The sequence below is a fragment of the Malurus melanocephalus genome, unplaced genomic scaffold (assembly GCF_030028575.1).
Source record: "Malurus melanocephalus ecotype Western Australia unplaced genomic scaffold, MMel_1.1 scaffold_1446, whole genome shotgun sequence".
In the NCBI taxonomy this organism is placed as follows: Eukaryota; Metazoa; Chordata; class Aves; order Passeriformes; family Maluridae; genus Malurus; species Malurus melanocephalus.
The window spans coordinates 13870-34890 of NW_026624678.1; the positions used below are offsets into that span (position 1 = coordinate 13870).

The 21021-nt window shown below is 58.9% G+C and overlaps 1 protein-coding gene across 1 annotated transcript; it reads left to right on the forward strand.

Annotated features, from left to right (window-relative positions):
• Positions 1-5171: 5171 nt before the first annotated feature.
• On the forward strand, positions 5172-20680 carry LOC130586992 (kinesin-like protein KIF21B; the record flags this gene model as incomplete). The annotated part of the gene is made up of 23 exons (XM_057387940.1): positions 5172-5394; positions 6931-7113; positions 9238-9387; positions 9616-9750; positions 10092-10259; positions 10679-10794; positions 11314-11509; positions 12382-12571; positions 12675-12738; positions 13533-13757; positions 14030-14111; positions 14682-14799; positions 15051-15242; positions 15795-15994; positions 16856-16963; positions 17321-17389; positions 17789-18018; positions 18412-18559; positions 18640-18834; positions 19631-19732; positions 19848-20013; positions 20258-20318; positions 20623-20680. Coding segments are annotated over 23 exons (3379 nt in total), but the record flags the coding sequence as incomplete, so codon positions are not given.
• Between the last annotated feature and the right edge of the window lie 341 nt (positions 20681-21021).

The window sequence follows — 21021 nt, forward strand, 5'->3', positions numbered from 1 at the left end:
CAGCCTGGCACGGGGCAGCGGTGCAGAACAGCTCTCCCTTTGTGCCCACCGAGGCTCCTGCCCCTCGTGCTGCAGCGCCCACTCCCCCCCTCCTCGCAGATGCTCGGGCTCGCTGGCAGCTCAGCCATGGAGACGGTGCTTTCAGAGCCTGCCAGCCTGGCACGGATGGCAAGGGCAGTGATGGAGACGCTCCAGCCGGGGTCCCCTTTGTGTCCCYGTGTCCCTGYGGCTCCYCTGGCACRCCCGGCGCTCGTGCTCAGGGSTTTGGAYGCTGGTGCCGGATCAGGCTCCTGCTGCGACGCCGTCATCGCCCCGGCGAGAGGTGCCGGGTGGGAGGGGTGTTCTGCACCCCCGCTTGCCCCTCTGTGCTGCTCCATCCCCCTGCCTGCCCTGCTGGGTGCCTGGGAAGGTTTTCTTGGCAGGAGCCTTTGGTTGGCACTGTGCAGCTCTGTCCTGGCTCTGTGTCCCTTGTYCCCATCCCTTCTCAGGGCGCTCAGGGGGTGGTGGCTGGGGTGGCCGTGGTCCTGCTGGCTCTCTCCTTGTTGGGGTATTGCCTGGGCCGAGGCTGGTGGAGGGAGATGAGCCCTGAGCATCCTGCTGGCCTCAGGACRGGCTGAGGCTTTGGGCAGGGTGATCCCCAGTGCCTGTGTGGGGCTGGCTGGGCACAGAGAGCTCTGTCTGGGAGAGCTGGGATTTACGTCCCTCCTGCCAGGCTGGAGGGTGGAGGRCAGCGCCCCGCTGGTGAAGTGCTGGGTAATTTGGCTGCCACTTAGGTGAGTTCCTTAGTGTCACCTGAGCACAGGAACCTGTGTCATGGTCTCTCAGGGGGCAGCAAGGCTCTCGATGCGTGTCACACATTCCTGGTGGCTCATGGGCTGGTTGTTTGACTGTGTCCAGGTACAGGTCAGGGAGCATCTCCATCATTCACATCTTGGACCCTGACAGCATCACGCCTGGTCCTTCTGAGCAGACAGGACGTGGGCAGCATCTTTCTGGTAGCGGTAGGGACAAGGAGTGCCAGAGCACGCTCAGAGGGTGCCTTTATGGCCACCRAAGCTGCTCATCTCTGGTGGAGAGCATGGGAAGCTTGGGCAGAGGATGAGGCTCAGGCACTGTGASCTCCCCAGTGTCACCAGCAGGGTGACAGGTTGGGAACTGGGCCAGGAGAGAACCTGGGCTGGCTCTGTCGGTGATTGTCGTGTTTGGCTGGACAGCTGCTGGCGGGAAAGAGCCTGGGGGATGCTGGTCACCGGGGATGGAACATGAGCCCAGGTGTGCCCAGGTGGCCAAGAAGGCCAATAGCACCTGGCTTGTACCAGCCATGGTGTGACCAGCAGGACCAGTGACCATCCCTCTGAGCTGGGCACTGCTGAGGCCCCACCTCCAGTCCTGGGGGCAGTCCCTCATAACAGGAAAGAAATTGGAGGATGTCCTGAGAGRGGAATGGGGCTGGGGAAGGGTCTGGAGCACCAGGAGTGGCTGAGGGAGCTGGGAAAGGGGCTCAGCCTGGAGCAAAGGAGGCTCCGGGGGGACCTTGTGGCTCTGCACAACTCCCTGACAGGAGGGGGCAGCCGGAGGGATCGGGCTCTGCTCCCAGGTAAAAAGTGACAAGACAAGAGGAAACAACCTCAAGTTTTCCTGGGGGAAAACTGGGGAATAAYTGGGGGAAAATCCTGGAGAATATTGGGGAAAACGTCTTCCGTGAAAGGGTGGTCAGGCCCTGGCGCAGCTGTCCAGGGTAGGGGTGGAGTTGCCATCCCTGGAAGTGTCCAGAAGATGTGTGGGTGTGGCATTTGGGAACAGGGGTTCGTGGTGACGATGGCAGAGCTGGGGCAATGGTTGAACTTGCTGATCTTAGAGGGTGTTTTCAACCTGAACAATTCCACAATTCTGTGTTTGGAGGAGGTGTCCTGGTGCCTGGGCATGACTTGGAGCTACGTGTGAGCACCTCCCTGACCCAGCTGGGCTCTCACGCTGCCCAGTGCCCAGCCTGGTGGCTTCCTGAGAGGGCAGGCTGTGACACTGGTGCAGGAGAGCTGGGGCACGTGGACACTGGGGAGCAGGAGAAGCAGCTGCACTGGCCTAGAGAAACCCWCTGAGATGTCTCCTGGTGGCCACATAAAACCCCTGTGATGCTTTGAGATGTCCCTGTGTTTTCCCACATGAGTTGCCAGCGAGTGCCTGTCCTTGCCCTCTTGGCCCACTCCTCCCATTCTCACAGTGGAGTCTGTAGCATGTGTCCAGCAGCTGGCAGCAGCTCCCAGGGACATCCCTGGGTGAGGCTTGGCCAATTGCCTGAAAGGCAGGACCTTCCCGGGGCATTCCTGCATCTTCCGTGTCTCTCTYATGCTGGGGACACATGACAGGATGGCATGGGGAAAAACACTGAGGGCTGGCACCTGGGTCTCTCCATCCCCACAGGTTTCCTGGCTGGAAAAAKCAGGGTGAGGGATCTCTTGGGTGCTTGGAGCTGCTGGGCAGTGAGGTTTGGGGAATGGCAGTGGGGCAGATATTGCTGTATGGACACTGGGACAGCCCAGCATGGCCAGGCTCAAAGTTGGTTCCTAAATGCCTTGTGGAAAATTCAGGTGTGCACAACCTTCCAGCGCTGCTGCTCGTGATCTTGCAAACCCCCCTGGCAGGTATTTAATCCCCTGGGGGGAGTGGAGAGGGAGTGGAGAGACAAAGAAATATTCTGCTGAGAACCTGCTCTCGTTTTTCCTGRGAGGAAAAAAAAAATCCTAAACATATTGTGTCTGCAGTCTGTTCCTCTGCCCATTCCCTGGGGCTGCAGTTGCTGTGCATGTCTAGGGTGGGGATGGGGGAAGCACATCATCTTGCTCCAGAAGTAATTAAAATCAGGGATAATTTTCCTGGAGGAGGGTGGGACCCTGGGAAGGCGACAGGAACGAGTCTGGGACTGAGCACATCAGAGGCTGCTTTTTATTGTGGCTGCTGAGCTAAATATATCCAACAGAGGCACAGAGCTGTTCCCATGCGTGGGGTGAGGGGTGAGGGGGTGCCTGGGCACTGCTGCCCTGCCAGGGACACCCTGTGCCCCCAAACACAGTGGGGTTTGGCCCTCCTGGGTTTTATTTGCTGCTGGACAGGTGGGTGAGGAGCAGTGGCTCATGTGGACCCCAGGAAAGGGTCAGGCTGGACATCAGGGAAAGGTTCTGTCCCCAGAGGTTGCTGGGCACTGCCCAGGGTCCCCAGGGAATGAGCACGGCCCCGAGGCTGCCAGAGCTCCAGGAGCGTTTGGACAGCGCTGTCAGGGGTACACAGGGTGGGATTGTTGGGGTGTCTGTGCAGGGACAGGGGTGGGACTGGATGATCCTGGTGGGTCCCTTCCAGCTCGGGAGATTCCGTGGTTCAGAATCCCAATCCACGCAGCGGCTGCTCGCCTCTCGGTGTGCCTTGCCAGSGCTGCGGTTTGGAGGAATTAATAGCTGTGTTTATGGAGCACCCGGGGACGGGAGCTGTGCAGTCATTAGCGCTAATGAGAGCTATTTGCATGGCGCTTGGCTCCAAACTCCCTCTTTCTCCATGAGTCCCCCGGGAGCCCCCGGCTTCCTGCAGCCGGGGCATCCAGCACAGCCGGAGCTGTGCAGCCCTAGAGCGGTGTCTGTGCTGGTCCAGCCGCTCTGCTGCCCCGTTTCTCGGGCAGGGATTGAGTGCAATGGGTGGGATGTGATGGGTGGGTCRCACTCTGCTCGCAGCCTCGCCCATCCCGGTCCCTTTGGCGGGTCCAGGGCCAGGGACAGCTACTGGGCTGGGCAGTGGTGTGGTTTAGATGGTGGGGACTGTCTTGCCATTGTGAGGAAAATTAATCCACAAGCACCAGAGGTTTATGTCAAAAGGGAAACAGAGGAGTAACTTTATTCATGAATAAAGGAGAGCTCACGGGCATTTCCCATGAGGTCTCTCAAATTGATAAATGACGCAGCCTCTTTTATCCCAATTTCCCAGCCACGGTTCCCTCTCCCTTTCCCCATTGGCTGAGGGACTGGAGAGGTACAGGCTCCCCAAATGCCCAATGCAACCCCCCTTCTAATGTGCATCCCCCCTTTAATGTATATCTCTGTGTCTGTGTGCTTGTAGTTCATTAACACAGTCTGGGGTCAGTCAATCAGAGGAATTCCTATGGAAATGCTTCCAGTTGTTCCCTTCTGTCTCCCAGTATGGGTCTCATCTCACCCACAGAGTCACAGTTTGTAAAGACACTCCCTTCTCATTCCTTTCACCGTGTTTTTGCATTTTGTAGCTGTGGTTTTTGCATTTTGATGGGAGTGGGTGGGGCTGTGCTGGGGCCCAATCCTGCCCGGTCCATGCTGGTGCTGTGGCGGTGCCATGGCCTGTGTGTGCCCAGCCCTGCCCGTCACCTCGGTCCTGGCAGTGGCTGGTGGTGTTTTTGGGATGTGTCAGCCTCTGTTCTCAGCTGCAGACAGGTCAGGGTTGTGGTTATGGCTGCAGGGGGTGAAGCATCCCCTGCCCTGTGTGCTCCCTGCATCAGCCACGTTTCCAGCTGGGACTGGAGAATGTTCTGGGCTGGAAGGGACCCACAGGGTTCATTGACTGCAACCCCTGGCRCTGCACAGACACCCCAACAATCCCACCCTGAGCATCCCTGGCAGCGCTGTCCAAACACTCCTGAAGCTCTGGCAGCCTCGGGGCTGTGCCCATTCCCTGGGGAGCTTGGGCAGTGCCCAGCACCCTCTGGGGAAGAACCTTTCCCTGAGATCCAGCCTGACCCTCCCTGACCCAGCTCCAGTCTGTCCCTAGGCCCTGTCACTGTCACAGAGAGCAGAGGTCAGWGCTGCCCCTCGTGGGGAAGTTGAGATCCCTGATGAGGGCTGACCTCAGGCTGCTCTTGTCCAGTCTGAACAAACCAAGTGAGCTCAGCTGCTTCTCATGTGGTTCCTCAAGGCTCTTCACCACTCTCATGTCCCTCTTTTGGACACTCCCTAATGCCTTTATGTCCTTCTTACATTGTGGTGCCCAAAACTGCACACAGCAGTCAGGATGAGGCTGCCCCAGTGCAGAGCAGCAGGGAACAGCCTTTTCCCTGCCCCARCGCTGGACTAGACACAGCATGGGCTCTGTTCACATCCCCAGGACCAGGCTGGTGTCCCCCACACCGGGCTGCCCTCAGCCTGCTTCTCTTCCCACAGGATCCGTCCCCAGCTGCCTAAAGAGAAGATCGAGGGATGTCACATCTGCACCTCGGTGACACCGGGCGAGCCCCAGGTGCTGCTGGGGAAGGACAARGCCTTCACCTACGACTTTGTCTTTGACCTGGACACATGGCAGGAGCGCATCTACACCACGTGCATGGGGAAGCTCATCGAGGGCTGCTTCGAGGGCTACAACGCCACGGTGCTGGCCTACGGGCAGGTACGGGCTCTGCCCTGGGGCTGGGTTCTCAGCAGGGCTGGGGAAGCTGACAGGGCTCTGCAGGGGTTGAGGAAGGTCCTGGGCTCTCAGCAGGGCTGGGGGAGCTGAGAGGGCACCTGCAGAGGTTAAGGAAGGTGGAGGGTGTGTGAGATTGCTGGGGGTGCTGAAAGGGAGCACCTGCAGAGGTGGGGTGGGGTGTGAGAGATCCTGGGTTCTCCAGCAGCACTGGGGATATTCAGAAGGCACTTGCAGAGGTAAGGAAGGCAGGGGTTGTGTGTTCAGGAGATCCTGGGCTGTCCAGCAACACTTGGGGTGCTGAGAAAGGGGGCACCTGCAGAGGTGGGGTGAGGTGTGTGAGATCCTGGGCTCTCCAGCAGTGCTGGGGATGCTCAGAGAGGGGTCACTACACGGGTTAAGGAAGGTGGAAGGTGTGTGAAATCGCTGGGGGTGCTGAGAGAGGGAGCACCTGCAGAGGTTAAGGAAGGGGGAGGGTGTGTGTTCAGGAGATCCTGGGCTGCCCAGCAGCGCTGGGTGTGCTGAGAGGGCACCTAGAGGTTAAGGAAGGTGGAGATTGTGCATGTTCAGGAGTTCCTGGATTCTCCAGCAGCACTCGGGGTGCTGAGAGGCACTGCAGAAGTTGAGCAAGGTGGGGTTGTGTGAGATCCTGGGCTGTCCAGCAGCACTGGGCATGCTGAGAGGGCACCTGGAGGTTAAAGAAGGTGGAGGTTGTGCGTGTTCAGAATATCCTGGGCTCTCCAGCAGCACTTGGGGTGCTGCTTCCTTAACCTGCAGCGGTTAAGGAAGGTGGAGGGGGTGAGATCCTGGGCTCTCCAGCAGTTCTGAGGATGCTCAGAGGGCACCTAGAGGTTAAAGGAGGTGGGGTGTTCAGGAGATCCTGGGCTGTCCAGCAGCACTGGGCATGCTGAGAGGGCACCTGGAGGTTAAAGAAGGTGGAGGTTGTGCGTGTTCAGAATATCCTGGGCTCTCCAGCAGCACTTGGGGTGCTGCTTCCTTAACCTGCAGCGGTTAAGGAAGGTGGAGGGGGTGAGATCCTGGGCTCTCCAGCAGTTCTGAGGATGCTCAGAGGGCACCTAGAGGTTAAGGAAGGTGAGGTGTGTATTCAGGAGATCCTGGGCTCTCCAGCAGCTCCTGCAGAGGTTAAGGRAAGTGGARGCTGTGTGAGATCCTGGGTATGGAGAGAACAGGGTTGTCCCTGGTTGGGTGAGAACTGGGGGCAGGGAGAGGGGGCGGCAGGGCTGGAATGGGAGTGTGGGAGCTGATGTGCTGCTGGGGGTCACAGCGGCTCAGCCAGGGCATGTAGGGAGCCTGAAGTAGTAGGGGGGAAAATGTGGGGTGCATGGGGCAGAGCTGAGCTGGAGAGGGCCCAGCTGAGCTGGAGAGGGCCCGGCTGAACCGAGGAGGGCCCGGCTGAACCAAGGAGGGCCCGGCTGAACTGAGGAGGGCCCAACTGAGCCAGGGAGGGCCTGGCTGAGCCAGGGAAGGCTCAGCCAACTCCCCCTTGCTGTCTCTGCACAGACCGGCGCAGGGAAGACCTACACCATGGGCACAGGCTTCGACATGAACATCTCGGAGGAGGAGCAGGGCATCATCCCGCGCGCCATCAGCCACCTCTTCAGCGGCATCGAGGAGCGCAGGCGGGCGGCCCAGAGCCAGGGCCTGGCCGCGCCCGAGTTCAAAGTCAGCGCCCAGTTCCTGGAGGTGGGTGCTGGGGGTCTGGGGGATGCCATGGCCCTGCCCTGTCTTTGATCCTCTCCCTCMCATGCATTGGGCTCTTTGAGTCCTCCCATGTCCTGGCTGGAGCTGGGGGTTTGTGCTGGTGCAGCGGAGACTCAGAGCACCAAGATGTTGTTGACCTCATCATGGTTGCAAACTGGGTGGAGGGAGATCCCAGCATGGGGMAAGTCTTCAGGCTTGGTCCCCTGTGGATCCAGGGGCTCTGGGCTGTCTCACCCCTGTCTGAGGTCAAGGATAGTGGGGTTCCTGCTGCCTTGGACCAGAGTTCCCAGTGAAATAGGAGGAGAAGRAAGTGCCACTCTTGGGAAGGGTTGAGGAAGGACTGTGCTGTTTTCCATGTCCTTTGTTGCATCTCTGACCCTGAGAATGCTGACCTGTCCTGGCTTCTCCTGTTCAAAAGCCTCTTCTACAAACCACTTCATTCCCTGGAGCAGTTAGTTTTTACTGGGAAGCCCATGGACCTTTTGTGTCGGCAGTGTTTTTCTGGGGGTTGCTCCTGGGCTGAAAGAGCAGAGAGGAGCAAGTGGGAGCTGCTTTAAGGCCCAGATAGAAAGCACAGGGTGGCATTGAGCAAAACAGAGCTCCTGAGTGAGCTCCATCTGGTTGAGGTTGTGACCAGAGGAGATGGGCAGGGAGGGGCCCCATGCTGTGGTCCTGCCTCCAGGTGGCTTTGTTGGCCATCACATCTGGGTGTCTTCAGATGATGAGGCTCGGAGAGGACCTTGAGTCACCTCTGGAGAAATTCTTCCCTCATACGTCTCCATCTGCAGAGCCCCTRTCAGCTCCTGTGGTGCTGTTGTGCCCTCCCTGTGTTCAGCTCTGGGGCTTCTCTTTGGGGATCCTGTGTGCTGGGACAGAAACAGGGACAATTTCCTGCCTGTCCCAAAGTCCTGTGGGGATCAAGTGGCACGTGGCCACATCAGGCACCGGTCACCAAGCCTATTGTCCTGGCAGGGGCACAGGGGCACGGCTGATCCCTGTCTTGTGACTGCACTCCTGGGAACAGGTTTAAACCTTCAGGGAGCCTGRCTGCACCTGGGGCAGCCAGGGACGGATTAGCCTGATCCCTTCTGCTGGCCAGGAGCCTGCAATCCTTGGGTGACCCAGCGCTCTGCACAGGGATGTGGGTGCAGGAGGGTGATGTTGAGCGCTGGTAGKGGGGGGACAGGTGGCCAGGGGTGTCCCTCCAGCCCAGTGAGAGAGGATGCTGCAGGGTTAAGATAGGGATGGAGTCTGCTCTGGGGCAGCAGGGTTTTCCTGCTTTTCCAGCGCCCCCTGGTCCCCCTTATCACCTTTCCACCTGGCAGAGTTGACCTCAGAGAGTGGGGTTTCACTGGCCAGGTGAGCCAGGGAGGTCAGGAGAATGTGTGGCTCCTGGGTGTCTGCTCAGCAGAGCTGCTTGTGTGGGCCAGGGACTGGACAGGGTTGGGCAGTGGAAACTGAAGCCCTGTCTGACTGAGGCCAGGCTGCAGCTCAGAGCTTTGCAGGGCAGGTTCTGGAATACCAGCCTGAGGAGGAGAGGCTCAGGGAACTGGGGGGCTCAGCCTGGAGAAAAGGAGGCTCTGGAGGGACCTYCTGGCTCTGCACAACTCCCTGACAGGAGGGTGGGGCCAGCTGGGRGTCAAGCTCTGCTCCCAGAAACAGGGACAGGACAAGAGGAAATGGCCTCAAGTTGTGCCAGCTGAGGTTTAGATTGGATAGTAGGAAAAATTTCTTYCCTGAAAGGGTGGTCAGGCATTGKCACAGCTGCCCAGGCCAGCAGTGGACTCACCATCCCTGGAAATGTTCAGAAGATGTGYGGGTGTGGCACTTGGGAAGATGTTTTAGTGATGAACATGGCAGTGCTGGGGGAATGGTTGGGCTTGATTATCTCAGARGGTTTTTCCAGCCTGAAGGATTCCGTGATCCTKTTCATCATCTCCTCTCTGCATCCAYGTGCTTGTGCCTCCTCTCCTACCCTTGCACACACCCCAGCTCCCCTGCTCAGCCTTGCACACGCATGTGAGCACACAAGCCTCCCCAGCAAGGTGCCAGGGGGCAGCTCCTGCCAGTCCTGTGCTCACCCTGTGCCCACTGCCCCCTGCTCAGCTCTACAACGAGGAGATCCTGGACCTGTTYGACAGCACCCGCGACCCCGAGGCACGGCACCGCAAATCCAACATCAAAATCCACGAGGATGCCAGCGGGAGCATCTACACCACGGGGGTCACGTCACGCCTCATCAGCTCACAGGATGAGGTGGGTGCAGGGCAGGGCAGGCACGGAGCAGGGGTGGCACTGGGTGCCACTGGCCAGGATGTGCTGGGTGGGGACAGCTTGGAACGGGGAGATCTCTCCCAGGATGGGACGGTGCAGTGCCAGGGGTGTTCTGGAACTGGTCAGTGTGCCCACTGAGCTGCACAGGGTCTGTCCTGGCTCCCCAGAAGGGTGCTTTGAGGTTTCCTTGCCTGCCTGGTGTCGTTGTAGCTGATCCAGTGCCTCAAGCAAGGAGCTCTGTCCCGCACCACCGCCAGCACGCAGATGAATGTGCAGAGCTCCCGCTCCCAYGCCATCTTCACCATTTACCTGTGCCAGACCAGAGTGTGTGCCCGCCCGGAGCTGGTGAGATGGTCCTGCCTCATGGCCAGGCTCTTCCTGGGTTCCRTATCTGGGTGATGCATGAAGTTCCCTGGGGAAGGGGAAAGGGTCTGAAGTCTGGCAAAGAGAAGGAGGGGTTTTTCTGTCTGCTTTCCAATCATAGCCAGCAGTAGGATTTAATGGGAGCTGAGGGTGAGCTGATCCAAGGCAGGATGGCTCAGAGCAAGCTGCTCTTGGGGTCCTGTCCCCACCTCTGAAGGGCTGGGTACAGAGGGTGAATGCTCAGGCTCCCACTGAGTGAAGCCAAGGGAGTTCCTGCATGCTCCTGTCTGGGGTGGTGACCCTTCACRTGTCCCTGGCTGCAGGTGACTGGRGAGGTGACCAGCATTCTGGATGGATCCCAGCCCACCACGGAGTATGAGACCTTGACAGCCAAGTTTCACTTTGTGGACCTGGCTGGCTCGGAGAGGCTGAAGAGGACGGGAGCGACGGGCGAGAGAGCCAAGGAAGGGATCTCCATCAACTGTGGGCTGGTATGGCAGGGGCAGGGCAGCGCCTGCCTGGGGGAGCCTGGGACACTTCTGGGTCTTGCTCAGAGCTACCCCGGGCTKTTGGGGTGCTGCTGTCTTGGCTTTGGGGTTTGTGCTGCCCATGCCTGATGGTGAGAATATGCACAGTGCCCATGATGAGAGCAGAACTGTGCTGCCAGAGGACAATTGTGCTGTTGGGAGGGTGCAGCAGGGCACAGGTCCCAAAAGGGTGAGATCTGCTCATGGGAGCTAAAAAACCCACTGTGGGGCTTTATGCTGCTTGTCAGGGGAGAGAGGCACAGCCCAGGCAGAGGGAAGCACCATGTCTGCCCCCTGTGCAGCCCAGATCTGATGTGCTGGCTACAGGGCAGCTGTGTCCTCAGGCAGGGCTGAATCGGGGGGGCTTCCCTTTGTGTTGGCAGCTGGCCTTGGGGAATGTCATCAGTGCCCTTGGGGAYCAGAGCAAGAAGGTGGTGCACGTGCCCTACCGCGACTCCAAACTCACCCGCCTGCTGCAGGACTCCCTCGGGGGCAACAGGTAAGGGGGTCCCGGGGGGGCTGACACCCTGCAGATGGGGCTGAGGGGCTCTGGAGCTGTGTAGGAGCTGTCTCAGGACACTGGTGACTGCCTGCTGGGGCGGGGATGCCTTCTTCCAGGCACTTTGCAAATAAAGACCGTGGCTCCTCGTTAGCCTCGGGTGCGATTAGTGGCTTTGGCAGAGCCAGTTGGTGCAAAACCCTCCTGAGTCCTCACAGATCTGGGACTTGGCAAGTGGTGGTGTCCAGTGTGGGTTGAATTGAATTCCCTGCCTCTTCTCCAGACAGGGGAGGCTTTCACGGAGGGCTGCCTTTGCTCGGTGCTGTGTGATGTGCTTGAGGGGACTCGTGGGTGCTCTGGCTCTGGCAGGGATGAACCCAGTTTATACCTTGGTTTTAAAGCACAGAAGGGCTCCCATTTAGGATGGGTGATGGGGTGATGGCTGAGAGCTGGGTTTCCACCCTGCTGGGCTGCTGGACAGTGCAGGGACCACCTYTGACCCTGCCTTGCATCCCCAAGCCAAACCATCATGATCGCCTGYGTGAGCCCCTCGGACCGGGATTTCATGGAGACCCTGAACACGCTCAAGTACGCCAACCGGGCTCGCAACATCAAGAACAAAGTGGTGGTGAACCAGGACAAGACGAGCCAGCAGATCAGCGCCCTGCGCGCYGAGATCGCCCGGCTGCAGATGGAGCTGATGGAGTACAAGGCAGTGAGTGACCCCATGTCCTGCTGTGACCCCGGCCAGTGAGGGGAGCCYGGGCAGCTGCTTGTTCACTGCCCCACCAGGGCAATGGGGGAGAGAGTTGAAGGAGTAAAAGTGAGAAAATTTGTTGGTTTTGGTACAGTTTAATAAGTAAAGCCAACCAAGGAATTCATTCTCCGTGTCCTGTCACAGGGACGTGTTTGGCCATCCCCAGCCCGAGCAGTGACTTGGGACAACAACCCAGACATCCCCTGTTCTTCCTTTTTTCTTTATATGCTGAGCATGTCGTCACATGCTCTGGGATATCCCTGTGATCACTGAGGGACAGTTTTCCTGKCTGTGTCCCCCCAGTGGCGAGTCAGGGTGAGGGACAGAGCAGCCCTTGGCTCAGCAGGAGCTAAATCAGCCGTGTGGGATTGGTGCTGATTTGAGCCCAGATCCCAAACACAGCACCACACAAAGCTGCTGTGAGGAAAATWAACTCCACCAAAGGCAAACCCTSCTGAGAGAGCGACCCCRGTGAAGGKTGCAGACTRTTGCAGAAAGCTCCCTCCTTGTGTTTGAATTGGGGCAGGTTTAGTGGGACAGACCCTCCTGCCTCCCACCCTGCCCCTACGGATAGGGTGACTCCTAGGAGGGGTCAGGAGGCTTAAGAAACGGGGTCTCAGCTCCTGCYTGCCAAAGCAGGACCTTGGCTGGGTTTTGGGGGCGGTAGGGCAGGGAGAAGCCCTGAAGCATCTCCCACCCTCTGCCTGTTCAGCTCAGACTCCCTTGGTCCCCAGGTTTGTCCCTGCTTTCGTGTCTGCAGTTGCCCAGGGATGCAGTGGTGGGTCCCTGTGTCCCACCCTGCACTCAGGGTGTCCCTCGTGTCCCCCCAGGGCAAGCGGGTGATCGGGGAGGATGGCGCCGAGGGCTACAGTGACCTGTTCCGTGAGAACGCCATGCTGCAGAAGGAGAACAGCGCCCTGCGCATGCGCRTCAAGGCCATGCAGGAGGCCATCGACGCCATCAACAGCAGGGTCACCTACCTCATGAGCCAGGAGGCCAACCTGATGCTGGCCAAAGCAGGTGAGCCTGGACTGGGGGGTGGCATGGAGGGTCAGCTCAGGCAGCAGCTGGGGCTGGTCCAGCCTGTGCGTGCCCTGACCCTCCTGTGCCTCTGCCACTGCAGGGGACGGCAACGAAGCCATCGGAACCCTCATCCAGAACTACATCCGGGAGATCGAGGAGCTGAGGTGAGTGGGCACACGGCTGGTCATCGGTCACTGGGGTCCCTTGTCAGGCTCTGAGGCTGGGTGGCTCTCACAGATCGCTGCCTCAGCCTTGATGGCACTGCTGCTATATGGGGTTGAAGGAGAGCCAGCTTTGGTGCCAGGCAGTGCTTTGGCCATTGTTGTCCTTTGTGTGAGCATTGATGGAAGGGGAGATCCTGATTGGAGTGCCTGGGGTCTTCAGGGCCTGCTGCCTCCCCAAGCTGGGTCCATGCCAGTCTGGTGTATTATCCTGGTGCCCTGTCCAGCAGTGTTGTGGCTTTCTGACCCATCATGAGCGGGAATGGCTTAGTAGTGACTGTCCCCGGCTCACACCACCCAAGCACATCACCTTCAGTCTGTAGAAGATTCTGGGAGACTTTAGAGCCCCATCCACTACCTAAAGGAGGCTTGTAAGAAAGAGGGAGAGCGCTGGATTTTTTTTTTTTTTTTTTTTTTACGTGGACAGATATTGATAGGACAAGGGGGAATGGCTTTAAACCAAAAGTGGAGAGATTTAGATCAGAAGTTAGGAAGAAATTCTTCCCTGTGAGGGTGTTGAGGYRCTGGCATAGTTTGCCTGAAGCAGCTGTGGTTATCYCATCCCTKCAAGTAGATGGAGCTTGGAGGAGCCTGGTCTAGTGRAAGGTGGATGGGATGAGATGAGGTTTGAGSTCCCTTCCGACCCCATCCATTCCGTGATTCTAAACCCAGACAAGATCCCCTCCTCTGGGGTGGTGGGATGGCCCCTCTTTGACTGCACCCTGTTCCCACTCCAGGACCAAGCTCCTGGAGAGCGAGTCCATGAACGAGTCCCTGCGCCGCAGCCTCTCACGCGCCTCTGCCCGGGCCCCCTACGCCATGGGCTCCTCTCCGGCCGCTGGCCTGGCCGGGCTCTGCAGCCCCGCGGCCCCACTGGACACCGAGGCCTCYGACGTGCTCCGCCGGGCCAAGCAGGACCTGGAACGCCTCAAGAAGAAGGAGCGGAGGCAGCAGAGGAAGAGGTGAAGGCAGCTGCTGTGAGAGGTTGGGAAGGGGAGGCTGTGTGAGGTCTGTCTGTCCCTATGGGGTTGGGTGCCCTGTTTCCCCTATCAGACTGGACACCTGGGCTCCCCTCCCAGTCCTGCCTTATCTTTGGTCTCCTTTTTACCCATCACAAATTCCTGAGGCTGTTTGCCCCAAAGGGTCCAAAAGCAGGAGCGGGGTTGGTCCTGGCAGAAYCCATTTCTGGCCTCTCTCATGCTGGGCCTCACCAGCCCCTCTCTGTTCCCCCCAGCCCAGAGAAGGAGGCGTTTAAGAAAAGGCAGAAACTGCAGCAGGACAATGGGGAGGAGACGGATGAGAACGAGGTGGAAGAGGTGAGTGAGCACTGTGCTCACACTGCAGGGGTGTCTGGGTGGGAAGGATTGYCATTGCCACTCGTGGCACAGTGAACAAGCTCAGCCTGGCCCTGGAGGCAGCTGGAATGTCGTTTTGATAAAGACTCTGTGCTGGAGCAGTGAGGAGATTGGATACTCCCCAGTMAGCCCTGCTGTRGAATGARGACCCCACAWTTTTGGGGRCTTGGTTTTGATCAGCATTGATGGTGAGGGGTTGGGCAATGCAGGGCTGCTCAGCTGGGGAGGGATGGATGCAAGAATCGATGGGTCAGATTGCTGCTGCTGTCAACAGTGTGTGCTGGGGGTCCAGAAATGGACATCCTGTGTCCCTGGGCATCCTGTGTGGGGAGCTGTGGGACACCTGGGGAGCTGTGGGGCACCTGGGGAGCTGTGGGGCACCTGGGGGGCTGTGGGACACCTGGGGGCCTGTGGGACACCTCGGGGGCTGTGGCCCTTTGCTGTAGGGTGAGCTCAGGTCTGAAGGAAGGAGAAGCAGCAGGGAGAAGGACAAACCATCCTGCTGGCTGAGATGAGGCATTCGTCCCTTAGGAGGAGGAAGAACAGGATGAGAGTGGCTGTGAGGAGGAGGATGGGCGTGAGGATGAAGATGAGGACTCGGGCAGCGAAGAGAGCCTGGTGGACTCAGACTCGGACGCAGAGGAGAAGGGTAAAGGGGAGATCTACGTGCAGCTGTGGGCACAAGGGGGGCATTTGCTGGTGTCTCTGGCTGTGAGCTCTGCTCCTGGGCAGGCAAGGTCACCAGGACACCCCGAACCCCTCTGCTCTGTGGGATTTGGACGAGCCCCAGGGTGGCTGCAGTGCCCTTTGGGTTCCTCTGCCCTCTCCTCGTGCTGTGGCTCAGCGGGGCCATGGATGCTCCTCCATCCCTCCCAGCTTGACTCTCTCCCCTGCCTCCAGCCGTGAATTTCCAGGCCGACTTGGCGGATCTGACCTGCGAGATTGAGATCAAGCAGAAGCTGATTGATGAGCTGGAGAACAGCCAGCGGCGTTTGCAGACCCTCAAGCACCAGTACGAGGAGAAGCTGATCCTGCTGCAGAACAAGATTCGGGACACGCAGCTGGAGCGGGACCGGGTCCTGCAAAACCTCAGTGAGAGCCACCTCCCCTGTGGGATCCCATCCCTGCAGAGTCAGGCCCCAGCTCCAACCCAGCTAACTCTGAGTCAAAGCACCCACCCTGGCTCTGGTAGAGCTTTGCCATCCTCTGCCTCTGCTGGAATCCCTGTCGCCCCCAGGATTCTGCGTGCCTTGCCACAGGAGCAGCACCAGTCAGCTGCATGGCTTTGAACCCTGTGGGTGCTGCAGAGGGATGTCAAGGCCAAGCCTCTTCCATCCTCGAGCACCACTTCATGAGCTGTGGGGACTCCTTGGGGAAACTGAGGGGTGAAAGACTCAGTGGTGGGGCTGATCTCCAGGCTTTAATGGGGCAGAGTCACACATAGGTGTGGCTGAGCTCTGCTCAGCCCAGCCTCTGTATCTCACTCTGTGCTGAGCTTTTCCAGTGGGTATCCCCAGACAGACCCCAGTTCCCAGAGGGATGAGGGGGGCTCTGATGGGGCAGGGGTGCCTGCAGGCGGGGTGTGAGGCTGCAGGAGGATCCTGGGGTGCCACGTCCAATGCGAGCCCTCTCCTCACCTGCCAGGCACCATGGAGTGCTACACCGAGGAGAAGGCCAACAAGATCAAAGCAGACTACGAGAAGAGGCTGAAGGAGATGAACAGGGACCTGCAGAAGCTGCAGGCAGCCCAGAAGGAACACGCTCGCCTGCTCAAGAACCAGTCCCGTTACGAGCGGGAGCTGCGCAAGCTGCAGGCAGAAGTGGCCGAGATGAAAAAGGCAAAGGTACCTGGACATGCCAGGGCAGGGGGGAATCACCTGGGCAAGCCTGGCTTCCACTTGGAGCTGTGTTTTCCACTCTGATGGCATGTGCAGAGCATCTGCCTGCTGGGTGGGTGCCCCAGGACACGTGTGGAGAGGGTGGGTGCTCCAGGACGTGGGCAGAGGGTGGTGGTGTTGCCTTGAAAGGCCAGTTTTTAAAAATGACACAGACACGGTTAAGGGGATAAAAGGGTTTTACTTCGGTATTTGGGATTCCAGGTGCATAATTTGATGGCAGAATGCACACTCGTGTACAGCACGGACACAAGCTTTATAGGTTTCAGGAATTAGCTTATCTATCTAGGATTCTCTAATAAGAAACTTCACAAATGCAGTAATGTCTCCCTATTTTAATGAATCTTTTCCTAGACGAGGCTAGAGCCTAGTTTACACAAGATGTTCTAGAGAGAAGGCTTCACCCAAGGCTGGAGCTTCAGGTTTAAGATAGCACAGGGTACACTGATTCTTTCTTGAGGATGTTTGGTTTCTCTGCCCAGTAGAACTCCTAAACTAAGCTGGAATATCAAGCTTCAGGAATTACAAACATGTGGGCTAAGGGGTACAGGCGGATGCATAGAGGGTACAGAAAGCGTAAAAAGGAAAAGCAAAAATCATGAGGCATCAGTGGGTGCTCCAGGACAGGGGACACACATGAGGGTGGTGGGTTTCCAGGACACACACAGAGGGCGGTGGGTGTCCCAGGACACACTCGGAGGGTGGTGGGTGCCCCAGGACACACGTGGAGGGTGGTGGGTGTCCCAGGACACACACAGAGGGTGGTGGGTGTCCCAGAACAGGCAGCACACGCAGAGCCCTCTGTTGCAGGTGGCACTGATGAAGCAGATGCGGGAGGAGCAGCAGCGGCGGCGGCTGGCGGAGACCAAACGGAACCGGGAGATCGCGCAGCTCAAGAAGGAGCAGCGCCGGCAGGAGGTGAGAGCCTGGTGCCACCTGCCACCAATGCAGGGGGCTGGCACTGCTGGGGAGGTGGCCTTTGTCCTGCTCTGGCACTCCAGGTGCTTAGAGATGAAGCTTGGTGCCCTGCTGCACTCAGGGCCTCGCTGGAGCCTGCACGGTTCGAGCAGAGCACAGCTGGCTGAGCGGCTCCCAAAGGCTTCCTTCAGCTCCTGATGCAGCTGTGGGAGGAGAAAATGTGCAACTGGAGCCAGGTCAAGGCTGGGAGCCTGCTTGTTGTTAGGAGTGAGATTGTTTGTGCCAAAGGGAGCACTGGGGCTGCGGTCACCACTGGGCTGGACCTCAGGGGTGTCCTTTTCTTTCTCTCTCATGCAGTTCCAGATCAGGGCTCTGGAGTCTCAGAAACGGCAGCAGGAAATAGTGCTGCGGAGGAAAACCCAGGAGGTGAGGGAAGGGCTTCCATATCCTTCCACACAGCCCCCACCTCCCACGGAGGTCTGGGCCCCTCTGCATGGTTTGGAGAAATCCCATCCTTTCAGACAGGGCTGCCTTTGGGAATGGGGTTCCCAAAAGGACAGGAGGGGATTTGTGGCTCAGGAAGAAGGTGGGAGATGGTGGGCAGCAGCAGAGTTCCCCATCCCGAGCAGCAGAGCCTGGTGGCAGAGGTGGCTGTGAGGGAGGAGACACCTCCCTCAAACCCATGAGGCACAAATGTCCCTGGGCTTTGGGTTTATGCAGCTGCCACCCTCAGACTGTGGGGACCTGGGGGTGGTGCCAACATGGGTGGGCTGGGAGGGGCTGCCCAGCTGACACCCTCCTCCCCTCTGCCCTTCCTCCATGTAGGTGTCAGCGCTGCGCCGTCTGGCCAAGCCCATGTCAGACCGGGTGGCCGGCAGGATGAGCCAGAAGCCGGCCATGCTGGACTCGGGTGCCGAGGTCTCAGCCAGCACCACCTCCTCCGAGCCCGAATCTGGTGCTCGCTCCGTCTCCAGCATCGTGCGCCAGTGGAACAGGAAAATCAACAACTTCCTGGGAGACCCCTCGTCCTCCATTAACGGGGCTCGGCCTGCCAGGTCAGGACAGGGGCTGGGTGGTGGTGGGGGGTGAGGCATCCCAGGGACTGCCGTCCCTGGGTTTTGGCTGGTGGTGGAGGTTGTTGGGTGGCTTCTTAGTGTCCATTTGACCCATGTTGAATCAGTGATAAGCTGTGCTGGCAAAGTGTGACAGTCACCCGGGCTTGAGCCAGGCCTTCCACAAGGATTAAATGCTGTGTCACAAACCCTGCTGGACTCATCTCTTTTCCCACTTTACTTGGAGGAAATGGGAAAGTTGGGAAATGCAGAAACAGCACAGATACATCCCCTGTTTCTGGCCAGCCAGATCCCAGAATCCTTCCTGGGGCAAGCCTAGCTCTCCAGCATGGTATGGCCATCTGCCCAAGTGCCTCTTCTTCCCTCTGGCTGTAGGAAGAAGTTCCCCAAGAAGGGGTCAAGCCAGACCTTCAGCAAAGCTGCCCGGCTCAAGTGGCAGTCGCTGGAGCGGCGCATCTTCGACATTGTCATGCAGAGGATGACCATCGTCAATCTCGAGGCGGACATGGAGAGGCTCATCAAGGTGGAGAGGGCTGGGTGGCGGGTGTGGGGCAGGGAGATGGCCATGTGGGCAATGCTGATCCCTGTTCCCTTGTCCCCCAGAAACGCGAGGAGCTGTCACTGCTGCAGGAAGCGCTGCTGGGCAAGCGAGCGAAGCTGCAGGCGGAGAGCCCCATGGAGCAGAAGGGGCTGCAGGAGCTGAATGAGGAGATCGAGGTGCTTGGGGCCAACATTGACTACATCAATGACAGCATTTCCGACTGCCAGGCCACCATCATGCAGATCGAGGAGACCAAGGTGGGCACAGGGGCTGGGCCTGGCTGGGAGGGAGGAACTGAGGGCATCCCTCTGTGGGAAGAGCATCCTTGGGCACAGCCAGCTGGTGCTGCGCTCTGGTCAGAGGACCCAGAGCCCTCTGAGAGCTGTCACACTCAGTGGGGCTTCACCCACACAGTCATTCTCGTTAGGTGATTGATTAGGGAGAGGAGTTCTGGAAGGTCCTTGCATGTCCATGGACAGGCTGCTCTTGTCCCACTGCCCTGGAGTTGTAGGGAAGCTGTGGCCACCGTTTGCCCATGGTGCTGGTGGTCTCCTGTCCCCATGGTTGGAAACATCCCAGGAGCACTGGCTTTTTCCCAGCAGAAACCATCCAGGTTTTGTGTCCAGTTGTGACACTGGGCATGGTACCATGCAGCTCCTGACTCCCCTCAGAGCCTGCAGCCTGAAATGGAGGCTGTGTGCTGTCCCTGGCTTGTCCCCAGCTGTCACCTTGATCAGCAGGGAAGGAGGGCTGCTGTTCATTCACACTAGGCTGTGGATTGTGGGTTTGGGTGAGCCTGGTGTCTATTCCGTGTCTGGTTTAGTGTTGGAACCAGAGACTGTGTAGCTGTGCACAAGCTCTTCAGTGTTGTTGCACAGTCCCGTGGCTGACTCTCCCCAGTAGCCACTGGGCAGACCGGGGGGGGCGAGTGTTGGACTGGGCCGTGCCTGCAAGGTGATGGAAGTGCCCTGCTGGCCATGGAGGCCCTTCCACCCTCCCCACATCTGGCAGAAGAGCTCCCTGCTGCATCCAGCACTTCTCTCCACATTCTAGGAGGAGCTGGACTCCACGGACACCTCGGTGGTCATCAGCTCCTGCTCCCTGGCCGAAGCCCGGCTGCTGCTGGACAACTTCCTGAAGGCCTCCATTGACAAGGTGTGGGGCCAGGCTGAGTGTGGGTGTGTGACAGGGCTTCCTGTGGGGTGCCAGGGTGGGGACATGGTGACAGGGACCTTTGTCACCCGCCTGAGCACCAGCATTGCTGCCGCAGGGGCTGCAGGTGGCCCAGAAGGAGGCGCAGATCCGGCTGCTGGAGGGGCGGCTGCGGCAGACGGACGTGGCCAGCTCCTCGCAGAACCACGCTCTGCTGGACGCCCTGCGGGAGAAGGCAGAGTCCCACCCTGAGCTGCAGGCACTGATCCACAACGTGCAGCAAGGTGGGCCTGGGGCAGGGGCGTCCTCAGGCCAGGTGTGCTGCCTGTGGGGTGGGGTGGGATGTCCATCCTTACTGGCCCCCAAAAAGCAGCTGGAGGTGCTGTGGCTGGCAACCTGCCCTCAAGGGCCAGACTGGTTGGGGACATGTGCCCTGGCCACCATATAACAGGGACAAGAACTGGGTCACCCCCACACCCTCTGCTGGTTTGGGTGGGGTGGTGACAGTGGTGTCCCCTCTGCACACAGAGAACGGCTACACCAGCACAGACGAGGAAGTTTCAGAGTTCAGCCTGGCCTCAGATGGAAGGTAAGCACCCAGCCTGGGGCTGCCTGAGGTGGTGGTGTCTGGGGCAGGAGCCTGGTGCCGTTTGTGAGACCTCCTAGATGGGCATGGATGAACAAAGCCCCACCTGAGCTCTTCTGTGGCACCCAGCCCATGGTGGGGGGAGCAGGATCTGTCTTGGACACAATCAGGGCATGAAGACTTGGTCATTCCTTGGAGAGAGGGTGTGGGGGAGCAGGGGTGACCCAAGGAGTCTGGTGGGCCACTGGCACCAGCTTTCTGAAGAGTTTGGCCCTGAAGATCCGTCTTTGCTTCTTTCTCCTTGCAGCATCTCCCAGTCTTTCACCATGAAGGGCTCAGCAAGCCAGGATGACTTCAAGTTCAAGGTTAGCTGGCCTTTTTGTGCGGCCCTGGCACAGAGGCAGGGATGGAGGGGTGGAGGGATGCTCAGTGATGCTCCAGCCCTCTCCTCTGCAGTCTGACCCTTGGGGAGCCAGGCTGGGCACAAGGCAGTGTGGCTGCTCTGTGGCTGGGCAGAACCAAGGTCTCCTGGTGCTGCCGTCCTGCGGCATCAGGGATTTGGGAAACCCCCACCACATCAGCCAGTGCCTCCAGAATCTGGTTGGCAGGGCCAATGGACTCCAAATCCCCAATCCTGAAAATGGGGTGGTGAGAGGGAGGTGGTGGTATAAGCTGTGGGTTAGACTGGATGTGGGGATTTCTCAGG